The sequence below is a fragment of the Gallinula chloropus genome (assembly GCF_964237585.1).
Source record: "Gallinula chloropus genome assembly, contig: HAP1_SCAFFOLD_505, whole genome shotgun sequence".
In the NCBI taxonomy this organism is placed as follows: Eukaryota; Metazoa; Chordata; class Aves; order Gruiformes; family Rallidae; genus Gallinula; species Gallinula chloropus.
In genome coordinates, this window is record NW_028168421.1 from 1 (window position 1) to 12156 (window position 12156).

The 12156-nt window shown below is 72.0% G+C and overlaps 2 protein-coding genes across 2 annotated transcripts; both read right to left on the minus strand.

Annotated features, from left to right (window-relative positions):
- Positions 1–698: 698 nt before the first annotated feature.
- Positions 699–1826, minus strand: LOC311204474 (thymidine phosphorylase-like; the record flags this gene model as incomplete). The annotated part of the gene is made up of 3 exons (XM_084280897.1): positions 1691–1826; positions 926–1128; positions 699–826 (listed from the first exon to the last, which is right to left on the minus strand). Coding segments are annotated over exons 1-3 (458 nt in total), but the record flags the coding sequence as incomplete, so codon positions are not given.
- A 2486-nt stretch (positions 1827–4312) lies between these two features.
- CIMAP1B (ciliary microtubule associated protein 1B) lies at positions 4313–8960 on the minus strand (the record flags this gene model as incomplete). Its single annotated transcript, XM_084280898.1, has 6 exons — positions 4313–4390; positions 5959–6099; positions 6840–6961; positions 8319–8420; positions 8512–8715; positions 8852–8960. The coding sequence occupies 6 exons, from the start codon at positions 8958–8960 to the stop codon at positions 4313–4315; spliced, it is 756 nt and encodes a 251-aa protein (XP_084137024.1).
- Between the last annotated feature and the right edge of the window lie 3196 nt (positions 8961–12156).

The window sequence follows — 12156 nt, forward strand, 5'->3', positions numbered from 1 at the left end:
GCATCCCACGAGCATCCCACCACCATCCCACCTCCCACCTGCATCCCACCTGTATCCCACCTCCCACCAGTATCCCACCTGCATCCCACGAGCATCCCACCACCATCCCACCTCCCACCTGCATCCCACCTGTATCCCATGAGCATCCCACGAGCATCCCACCTCCCACCTGCATCCCCCCAGCATCCCACCCGCATCTCACCTGCATCCCACCTGCATTCCATGAGCATCCCACAAGCATCTCACCTCCCACCTGCATCCCACCCACATCTCACATGCATCCCACCTGCATCCCACCTCCCACCAGTGTCCCACCTGCATCCTATCTGCATCCCACCCACATCCCATGAGCATCCCATGAGCATCCCACCTCCCACCTGCATCCCACCCACATCCCACCCGCATCACACGAGCATCCCGCAAGCATCCCACCTCCCACCTGCATCCCCCCAGCATCCCACCTGCATCCCATGAGCGTCTCCCCAGCATCCCACCTGCATCCCACCTCCCACCCGTGTCCCACCTGCATCCTATCTGCATCCCACCCACATCTCACATGCATCCCATGAGCATCCCACCTCCCACCTGCATCCCACCCACATCTCACATGCATCCCACCTGCATCCCCCCAGCATCCCACCCACATCCCATGAGCATCCCACGAGCATCCCACCTCCCACCCGTGTCCCGCACCCCACCGAGCCCCCTCCCCCGCCCCGCCCCTCACCTCCTCGGGGCTCTGGGATACCCGGAAGCCCGGGATGGCCTCCAGCTTGTCCAGTGTCCCCCCAGTATGGGCCAGGCCCCTCCCGCTGATCATGGGCACCTGCGGGGCCGGCGGGTGGGCGGGGGGCTGCGTGGGGACCCCCCACCCCCCCCCCCCCCCCCCCGAGCAGCCAGCCCCCCCCAGCCCCCCGCCGCTCACCTTGCAGCCGCAGGCGGCCAGGGCGGGGGCCAGGGCCAGGCTGACCTTGTCCCCCACGCCCCCCGTGGAGTGTTTGTCCACCAGGACCCCCCCCCAGGCGGGGGGCCAGGCCAGCGCGCGCCCCGAGCCCGCCATGGCGCGGGTCAGCGCCAGCGTCTCCCCCGCGTCCATCCCCCGCAGCCGGATGGCCATCAGCATGGCGCCTGGGGCGGGGGGGCTGCGGTGAGCCCCGCCCCGGGACCCCGGGACCCCCAGCCCGGCCCAGACCAGGGCCCCCCTCCTGCCCTCCCCCCCCCCCAGGGATCCCCAACCGCATCCCTGGCTGGGACCCCCGCAGCACCCCGGGGGTCCCCTCACTGCCCCCTCCACCCTCCACTGCCCCCCCCCCACCCCTGGCCATGACCCCCCGCAGCACCCCGGGGGTCCCCTCGCTGCCCCCCCCCCCGTCCAATACCCCCCCCCACCCTGGCCATGACCCCCCGCGGCACCCCGGGGGTCCCCTCACTGCCCCCCCTCCAATGCCCCCCCCACCCTGGCCATGACCCCCCGTGGCACCCCGGGGGTCCCCTCGCTGCCCCCCCACCCTCCACTCCCCCCCCGCCCTGCCCCAGCCCCACCCTGGGGTGTCCCCTGAGCCGCCCTTTGCCCCGCTGACGTCTGTCCATCCGTCCGTGTGTCCATCCGCCCCAGCCAGCCTCTCCCGTGCTCCCCCGCCCCGGCGCGCCCCCGCCGTGTCCCCGTGCCCCCCCCAGCCCCAGCACCCACCGATCTGTCCCTGCTGCGCGGAGCCGTCGGTGACGCCGCGCACGAAGCTCCGGATCTCCTCGTCCTCCAGCCGCTCCCCGTCCCGCTTCTTCCGCAGCAGCAGCGGCAGCGGCGCCTGGGCGGCCATCCCTGGCCCGGGGCGGGCACCCTGCTGCCCGGCTCTGGCACCCCTGGCCCGGGGCTGGCACCCCTGGCCTGGCACCCCTGGCCCGGGGCTGGCACCCTGCTGCCCGGCTCTGGCACCCCTGGCCCGGGGCTGGCACCCCTGGCCTGGCACTGGCACCCCGGTACCCTGTGCTGGCACCCCTGGCCTGGCCCTGGCACCCCTGGCCCGGGGCTGGCACCCTGCTGCCCGGCTCTGGCACCCCTGGCCCTGGCACCCCTGGCCCGGGGCTGGCACCCTGCTGCCCGGCTCTGGCACCCCGGTACCCGGCTCTGGCACCCCTGGCCTGGCACTGGCACCCTGATCCTGGCACTGGCACCTAGATCCTGGTGCTGGCACCCCTGGCCTGGCACAGGCACCCCGGTCCTGACGCTGGCACCCTGGTACCTGGAGTTGGCACCCTACTCCTGGTGCTGGCACCCCGATCCTCCGGCGCTGGGACCCTGGTCCTGGCCCTGGCACCCCGATCCCAGCACTGGCACCCTGGTACCTGGAGCTGGCACCGCGGTCCTGGCGCTGGCACCCCGGTCCCAGTGCTGGCAGCCTGGTACCTGGAGCTGGCACCGCGGTCCTGGAGCTGGCACCCCGGTCCCGGCACTGGCACCCTGGTACCTGGAGCTGGCACCCCGGTCCCAGTGCTGGCACCCCGGTCCCAGTGCTGGCACCCAGTACGCAGCACCGGCACCTCGATCCCTGGCGCTGGCACCTCGATCCCTGGCGCTGGCACCCCGGTCCTGGCGCTGGCACCCCGGTAGTGTGGCTGGCACCCCGGCAGTGTGGCTGGCACCCCGGCAGTGTGGCTGGCACCCCAGTCCTGGCGCTGGCACCCCGGTAGTGTGGCTGGCACCCCGCTCCCAGAGCCGACACCCCGTTCCTGGAACCAGCCCCACTCGCCCCAGCCTGCCCGGGCTGGCACCGCGCCCGCGGCCGGGAGGCGTCTCCGGCGCTGGACTCCGGCCCCGGGGCAGCGAGCGAGGCTCCGGCCGAAGGGGACGGGCTGCAGCGGGGGGGGGGCACGGCGGGGCACCCAGGGGTGACCCAGCGCCCTCAGCCCCCCACCCCGGGGGCTCTGCACAGCCCCCCCAGCCCCCGAGCCACGTGGCTCTTGGTGTCCCCACCCACAGGTCCTGTGGCACCCACGGTCCCTGCAGCACCCACGGCACCGATGGCACCCAGGGCACCCACGGCACCCGTGGCACCCGTGGCACCCGTGGCACCCATGGCACACATGCCAGCCACTGTGCCCACGGTCCCTGCAGCACCCAGGGCACCCATGGCACCTGTGGCACCCATGGCACCCGTGGCACCCAGGACACCCGTGGCACCCATGGCACGCATGCCAGCCACTGTGCCCATGGTCCCTGCAGCACCCACGGCACCCATGGCACCTGTGGCACCCAGGACACCCGTGGCACCCATGGCACGCATGCCAGCCACTGTGCCCACGGTCCCCGCAGCACCCAGGGCACCCACGGCACGGTGGGAGGCGAGGAGAGGGCACCCCCCTCATCCCTGGGCTGCCTTGAGCCCCCTCGTCCCCAGGCTGATTCCCCCCACCAGCTCCAGGATGGGACCCCCCCTCATCCCTGGGCTGGGACCCCCCATTATCCCTGGGTTGTGATGAGCCCAGCGCCCATCACACCCCCCGGCACCCATGGGACCCATCCCAGCCCCAGCACCCATCCCACCCCCAGCACCCATGGGACCCATCCCACCCACAGCAGCCCCCGCCACGCTGGGATGCAAGGAGAGGGCACCCCCTGGGCTGGGACCCCCATTATCCATGGGCTGTGATGAGCTCAGCACCCATCCCACCCATCCCACCCACAGCACCCATCCCACCCATGGGACCCATGGGACCCGTCCCACCCATGGCACCCTACAGTACCCATCCCATCCCCAGTACCCATGGGACGCATCTAATCCATCCCACTCACGGCACTCATGGGACCCATGGCACCCATGGTGACCCATCCCACCCATCCCACTCATGGCACCCCACAGCATCCATCCCACCCCCAGTACCCATGGGACACATCCAATCCATCCCACTCACGGCACCCACGGCACCCATGGGACCCATGGGACGCATCCCACCCATCCCACCCCCAGTACCCATGGGACCCATCCCACCCATCCCACCAATGGGACCCCACAGGATCCATCCCACCCATGGGACGCATCCCACCCATCCCACCCCCAGTACCGATGGGACCCATCCCACCCATCCCACCAATGGGACCCATGGGACCCCACAGGATCCATCCCACCCATGGGACCCATCCCACCCATGGCACCCCGGGCACCCATCCCACCCATGGGCGCCATGGGACCCACCCCCCATCCCCCATGCCGCCGGCACCCCGAGGCGCTGAGACACAAGCCGAGGCCGCCGCGCTTCTCCTGCTCGTGGCTCTTGGGGGTCCCGGGCCCGTGGGTGCCCCGCGACCACCCACCCCCTATTCGGGCAGGTCCAGGACGAGCGGCGCCAGGAACAGCGAGTGCCGGATGCCGAAGGTCTGGCCCTGCCGCCCGCGCTGCGGGAGCGGCCGTGAGGGACGAGGTCCCGTGGGGACACCCCGCACCCCAGGGGAGACCCAGCACCACATGAGGAGACCCTGCACCCCAGGGGAGACCCAGCACCCCAGGGGAGACCCTGAACCCAAGGGGAGACCCCACACCCCAAGGGAGACCCAGCACCCCAGGGGAGACCCCGCACCCCAGGGGAGACCCTGAACCCAAGGGGAGACCCTGCACCCCAGGGGAGACCCAGCACCCCAGGGAGAGACCCAGCACCCCAGGGGAGACCCAGCACTACATGGGGAGACCCCGCACCACATGGGGAGACCCCGCACCCCAGGGGAGACCCAGCACCCCATGGGGAGACCCAGCACCCCAGGGGAGACCCAGCACTACATGGGGAGACCCCGCACCACATGGGGAGACCCCGCACCCCAGGGGAGACCCAGCACCCCATGGGGAGACCCAGCACCCCAGGGGAGACCCAGCACTACATGGGGAGACCCCGCACCACATGGGGAGACCCCGCACCCCAGGGGAGACCCAGCACCCAAGGGGAGACCCTGCACCCAAGGGGAGACCCCACACCCCATGGGGAGACCCAGTACCCCAGGGGACACCCCGCACCCCAATGGGAGACCCCGCACCCCAGGGGACACCCCGCACCCAAGGGGAGACCCAGCACCCCATGGGGAGACCCCGCATCCCAGGGGAGAGACCCCACACCCCACAGAGAGACCCCGCACCCCACGGAGAGACCCCGCACCCCAGGGGAGACCCCACACCCCAGGGGAGACCCAGCACCCCACAGAGAGACCCCGCACCCCAGGGGAGACTCTGCACCCCAGGGGAGACCCAGCACCCCAGGGAGAGACCCCGCACCCCACAGAGAGACCCAGCACCCAAAGGGAGACCCTGCACCCCACAGAGAGACCCCACACCCCAGGGGAGATCCAGCACCCCACGGAGAGACCCTGCACCCCAGGGGAGACCCTGCACCCAAGGGGAGACCCCGCACCACATGGGGACACCCCGCACCCCAGGGGAGACTCTGGACCCCATGGGGAGACTCTGCACCCCACAGAGAGACCCAGCAACCCATGGGGAGACCCCGCACCCCAGGGGGAGACCCAGCACCCCACAGAGAGACCCAGCACCCCAGGGGAGACCCAGCACCCCAGGGGAGACCCCGCACCACATGGGGAGACCCCGCACCCCAGGGGAGACCCAGCACCCCAGGGAGAGACCCCGCACCCCACAGAGAGACCCAGCACCCCAGGGGGAGACCCAGCACCCCAATGGGAGACCCTGCATCCCAGGGGGAGACCCTGAACCCAAGGGGAGACCCCACACTCCAGGGGAGACCCCACACCCCATGGGGAGACCCAGCACCCCAGGGGAGACCCCACACCCCAGGGGAGACCCCACACCCCATGGGGAGACCCCGCACCCCAGGGGAGACCCAGCACCCCACGGGAGACCCCACACCCCAGGGGAGACCCCGCACCCCATGGACACAGCCCCCAGCACCCCACGGATCGAGCCCCAGCCCCCCAGCACCGTTGGGCCCCCGGCGCCCCCTCACCTGCTCGGGGCTGTAGGCGCCGGGGCCGGGCCGGGTGTCGGTGCCCCCGGGCAGGGGGGTCCGGGCCAGCATCGTGAACCGCGGCGCCCGCCGCTTGTACACCTCGGTGTCCACCACGGGGTATCCGCAGGGCCCGGGGGTCTGCGGGAGAGGGGGGGTGATCCCGGCCCATGGACCCCTCCCCAGGCCCCCCATGGCCCCCCCAGCACCCCCCGCCCCTCTTGACCTCCCACCACGGGGTATCCGCAGGGCCCCGGGGTCTGCAGGAGAGGGGGGGGGTGATGTTTCCACCCCACAGCCCCCCCAGGCCCCCCATGGCCCCCCCAGGCCTCTCCATGGCCCCCCAGAACCCACGGCCCCCCTTGACCTCCCACCACGGGGTATCCACAGGGCCCCGGGGTCTGTGGGAGAGGGGGGGGTGATGCTCCCTCCCCACGGCCCCCCCGGACCCCCCATGGCCCCCCAGGACCCAACTGGCCCTCTTTGACCTCCCACCACGGGGTATCCGCAGGGCCCGGGGCTCTGCGGGAGATGGGGGGGGGGGTGATCCCGGCCCATGGACCCCCCCCCGGGCCCCCCATGGCCCCCCCAGGCCTCTCCATGGCCCCCCTTGACCTCCCACCACGGGGTATCCGCAGGGCCCCAGGGTCTGTGGGAGAGAGGGGGGGTGATGCTCCCTCCCCATGGCCCCCCCGAGCCCCCCATGGCCCCCCCAGCACCCCCCGCCCCCCTTGACCTCCCACCACGGGGTATCCACAGGGCCCTGGGGTCTGCGGGAGAGGGGGGGTGATGCTCCCACCCCATGGCCCCCCGGGCCCCCCATGGCCCCCCCAGGCCTCTCCATGCCCCCCCAGCCCCCCCCCGGCCCCCCAGCCCCTCACCTTGCTCAGGTCCTGGTAGAAGGAGCCCACGCAGCTCCGGCCGGGCATGGAGTAGTTGGGGGCCGAGCTCTTGTCCACCACCCCGGGCCCCAGCATGGGGGGCAGGCGGTAGGCGGCCGGGCCTGGGGAGGGGGCGCACAGGGGCCTGGCGGGGGGCTGGGCGAGCGGGAGGGGGTATCCCGCTTGGGGAGGGGGCAGGGAGAGCCCAGCCCGGGGGTGAGGGGGGACCCCAGCCTGGGGACGATGGGGATGCTCAGCACAGGGATGGTGGGGGTCCCAGCCCGGGGGTGATGGGGGGTCCCAGTCTGGGGGTGACGGGGGTCCCAGCCCAGGGATGATGGGGGGTCCCAGCCTGGGGATGATGGGGGTCTCAGCCCGGGGGTGATGGGGGTCCCAGCTTGGGATGATGGGGGTCCCAGCCTGGGGATGATGGGGTTTCCAGCCCGGGGGTGATGGGGTGTCCCAGCCCGTGGGTGCTGGGGGTCCCAGCCCAGGGTTGATGGGGGTCCCAGGCCAGGGATGATGTGGGCCTAGCCTGGGGATGGTGGGGGTCCCAGACCAGGGATGATGTGGGCCCAGCCTGGGGATGCTGGGGGTCCCAGCCCTGGGGCGATGGGGGACCCCAGCCTGGGGATGCTGGGGATGCTCAGCACAGGGATGGTGGGGTTCCCAGCCTGGGGGTAATGGGGGTCCCAGCCCAGGGATAACAGTGGTCCCAGCCCCAGGATAATGGGGGTCCCAACCAAGGGATAGGGGTCTCAGCCTGGGGATGGTGGGGGTCCCAGACCAGGGATGATGGGGGTCCCAGCCAGGGGGTGATGGGGGGGCCTAGCCTGGGGATGATGGGGGGCCCAGCCCGTGGGTGCTGGGGGACCCAGCCTGGGGATGGTGGGGGTCCCAGCCTGGGGATGATGGGGGGTCCCAGCCCAGGGATGATGGGGGTCCCAGCCTGGGGATGATGGGGGGTCCCAGCCCGGGGGTGATGGGGGTCCCAGCCTGGGGATGATGGGGGGCCCAGCCTGGGGATGATGGGGGTCCCAGCCTGGGGATGATGGGGTTTCCAGCCCGGGGGTGATGGGGGTCCCAGCCTGGGGATGATGGGGGGCCCAGCCCGTGGGTGCTGGGGGGCCCAGCTTGGGGGTGATGGGGGGTCCCAGCCTGGGGATGATGGGGGGCCCAGCCCGGGGGTGATGGGGGGTCCCAGCTTGGGATGATGGGGGTCCCAGCCTGGGGATGATGGGGTTTCCAGCCCGGGGGTGATGGGGGTCCCAGCCCGTGGGTGCTGGGGGGCCCAGCTTGGGGGTGATGGGCATCCCAGCCTGGGGATGATGGGTGTCCCAGCCCGGGGGTGATGGGGGGTCCCAGCCCGGGGATGATGGGGGGCCCAGCCCGGGGATGATGGGGGTCCCAGCCCGGGGGTGATGGGGTGTCCCAGCCCGTGGGTGCCGGGGGGCCCGTGCCAGCCCCCGTCTCTCCTACCCGGTGTCTGGAAGCCGGGGCGCAGGGCGGTGCGGGAGCGCAGGGAGCAGGCGGGTGCGGAGGGAAAGGCCACCCTGCCCGCCCGCTCCGGGGAGTAGCGGCCTGGGGGGAGCAGGGGGTGGGCGTGGGGCACGGACCGGGGGGTCCCCGTCCCAGCAGCCCCCCCCCCCGAGACTCCCTCCCCCTCCTTTACCTGGGCCGGGGGTGCTGAAGGGCACCAGGTCGCGGGGGCGGCCGTAGATGGAGTAGGCCGGGACCCCGTCGCGGCCCTTGGCGGTGGTCCCGGGGGGCAGCAGGTAGGCGGGGCCGGGGGAGCGCTCGTCCCGCTGCCCCCCCAGACGCACCCCGAAGCTGTAGGCCGGGGCCCGGGCCCGGGAGGGGTCGTGCAGGCGGTAACCTGTGTGGGCAGGGGGCTCGGTGGGTCGCGGGACCCCCAGGCCCCCCCCCCCCGCCCTAGTGTCCCCCCGAGCCTCGTACCACGGCCCCCCACGGCCCCCCACGGCCCCCCGCGGCCCCCTGCGCCCCCCACTCACCGACGTTGGTGGGGAGCCCGTACTTGGGCCCGGGGCTGGCGTAGAGGGCGGCGATGGGCCCGCGGGGCCGGTGGGGCCTCCAGCTGCCCACCCAGGCGTTGGCCGACATGGTGGGATCTGCCGGGAGCGAGCGCGGCCCTCAGCCCCCTCAGCAGCCCCCCCAGTCCCCCCAGTGCACCCCAGCACCCCCCCAGTGCACCCCCCAGCTCCCCCCAGTGCACCCCAGCACCCCCCAGTACACCCATCAGCCCCCTCAGCAGCCCCCCCAGCCCCCCCAGTGCACCCCAGCACCCCCCAGTGCACCCCCCAGCCTCCCCAGTGCATCCCAGCCCCCCCCAGTGCACCCCCTCAGCCCCCAGTACACCCTCAGCAGCCCCAGTGCACCCCAGCACCCCCCAGTGCACCCCCCAGCCCCCCAGTGCATCCCTCAGCCCCCCCCAGTGCACCCCAGTACCCCCAAGTACACCACTCAGCCCCACAGTGCACCACAGTACCCGCCTCAGCGCCCCCAGTGCACCCCAGCCCCCCTCACTCAGCGCCCTGCTGCACCCAGGCACCCCCTGCTCAGTCCCCCCTGCTGCACCCCAGCACCCCCCACTCTGCAGCCCCCGCTCAGCACCCCAGGACAGCGGTGCTGGGAGGAATGGGGAGGAGCCCCCAGCACCCCACGGATAGAGCCCCAGCAACCCCACGGATAGAGCCCCAGCACCCCAAGGATAGAGCCCCAGCACCCCATGGATTGACCCCCAGCACCCCAAGGATAGAGCCCCAGCACCCCATGGATAGAGCCCCAGCACCCCATGGACACAGCTCCCAGCACCCCATGGATACAGCCCCAGCACCCCATGGATAGAGCCCCCAGCACCCCATGGATAGAGCCCCAGCACCCTAAGGATAGAGCCCCCAGCACCCCATGGATACAGCCCCAGCACCCCACGGATAGAGCCCCCAGCACCCCAAGGATAGAGCCCCAGCACCCCATGGATTGACCCCAGCACCCCAAGGATAGAGCCCCAGCACCCATGGATAGAGCCCCAGCACCCCATGGACACAGCTCCCAGCACCCCATGGATACAGCCCCAGCACCCCATGGATAGAGCCCCCAGCACCCCATGGATAGAGCCCCAGCACCCTAAGGATAGAGCCCCCAGCACCCATGGATACAGCCCCAGCACCCCATGGATAGAGCCCCAGCACCCCAAGGATAGAGCCCCAGCACCCCATGGATAGACCCCCCAGCACCCCATGGATAGAGCCCCAGCACCCCACGGATAGAGCCCCAGCACCCCATGGATAGACCCCCCAGCACCCCATGGATAGACCCCCAGCACCCCATGGATAGAGTCCCAGCACCCCATGGATAGAGCCCCAGCACCCCATGGATAGAGCCCCCAGCACCCCACGGATAGAGCCCCCAGCACCCCATGGATAGAGCCCCAGCACCCCATGGACACAGCCCCAGCACCCCATGGATACAGCCCCAGCACCCCATGGATAGAGCCCCAGCACCCCATGGATAGAGCCCCCAGCACCCCATGGATAGAGCCCCAGCACCCTAAGGATAGAGCCCCCAGCACCCCATGGATACAGCCCCAGCACCCCACGGATAGAGCCCCCAGCACCCCATGGATAGACCCCCAGCACCCCATGGATAGAGTCCCAGCACCCCATGGATAGAGCCCCAGCACCCCATGGATAGAGCCCCCAGCACCCCACGGATAGAGCCCCCAGCACCCCATGGATAGAGCCCCAGCACCCCCATGGACACAGCCCCCAGCACCCCATGGATACAGCCCCCAGTACCCCATGGATAGAGCCCCAGCACCCCATGGACACAGCCTCCAGCACCCCATGGACACAGCCCCCAGCACCCCATGGACACAGCCCTGGGCTACCCCAGCCGTGGTGCTGAGCCCCTCACCCAGCAGTGCTGAGCCCCTCACCCGAGAGGTGCTGAGCCCCCCACCCAGTGGTGCTGAGCCCCTCACCCAGCAGTGCTGAGCCCCTCACCCGAGAGGTGCTGAGCCCCCCACCCAGTGGTGCTGAGCCCCTCACCCAGCGGTGCTGAGCCCCTCACCCAATGGTGCTGAGCCCCTCACCCAGCGGTGCTGAGCCCCTCACCCGAGAGGTGCTGAGCCCCCCACCCAGTGGTGCTGAGCCCTCACCCAGCGGTGCTGAGCCCCTCACCCAGTGGTGCTGAGCCCCTCACCCAGCGGTGCTGAGCCCCTCACCCAATGGTGCTGAGCCCCTCACCCAGTGGTGCTGAGCCCCCCACCCAAAGGTGCTGAGCCCCTCACCCAGCGGTGCTGAGCCCCCCACCCAGCGGTGCTGAGCCCCTCACCCAATGGTGCTGAGCCCCCCACCCAGTGGTGCTGAGCCCCCCACCCAGCGGTGCTGAGCCCCCCACCCAGTGGTGCTGAGCCCCTCACCCAATGGTGCTGAGCCCCCCACCCAGTGGTGCTGAGCCCCCCACCCAATGGTGCTGAGCCCCCCACCCAGTGGTGCTGAGCCCCCCACCCAGCGGTGCTGAGCCCCTCACCCAATGGTGCTGAGCCCCTCACCCAGTGGTGCTGAGCCCTCACCCAGCGGTGCTGAGCCCCTCACCTGAGAGGTGCTGAGCCCCTCACCCAAAGGTGCTGAGCCCTCACCCAGCGGTGCTGAGCCTCTCACCTGAGAGGTGCTGAGCCCCTCACCCAGCGGTGCTGAGCCCCTCACCCAGCGGTGCTGAGCCCCTCACCCAGCGGTGCTGAGCCCCTCACCCAGCGGTGCTGAGCCCCTGCCTGGTCTCCCTGTCCCGTTGCTATGGCACCTGCACAACAAACCGCACCCGGAGCCCGGGGGGGGGGAGGGGGGGGATGGGGGGGGGGGGGGGTGGGCGGGGGGGATGGGGGGGATGGGGATGTGGAGGGGGGATGGGGGGGATGGGGGGGGGGATGGGGGGCGGGGGGGGATGGGGGGGATGGGGATGTGGAGGGGGGATGGGGGGGATGGGGAGATGGGGGGGGGGGGGGATGGGAGGTGGGGAGGGTGGGGGGCGGGGGGCTGCCCCACTGCGGGGTCACCCCAAGAGTCGCTGGGGATGGGGGTCCCCCGGGGCCAAGGGGCTCTGCTGGGGGTCGTGCAGGGGCCAGGGGGGTCCTGGGGGTCCTGGGGGGGCTTGGGGGCTCCGCAGGGGCTGGGGAGGGTCCCACACGGGACCCCCTGGGACTGGGGGGTCTCTGGGGGTCCCACAGGGTGACGGGATGTCCCCGAGGCCATGGGGGGTCCTTGGGGATCGCAGGGTCCCATGTGGGCCATGGGGCCCC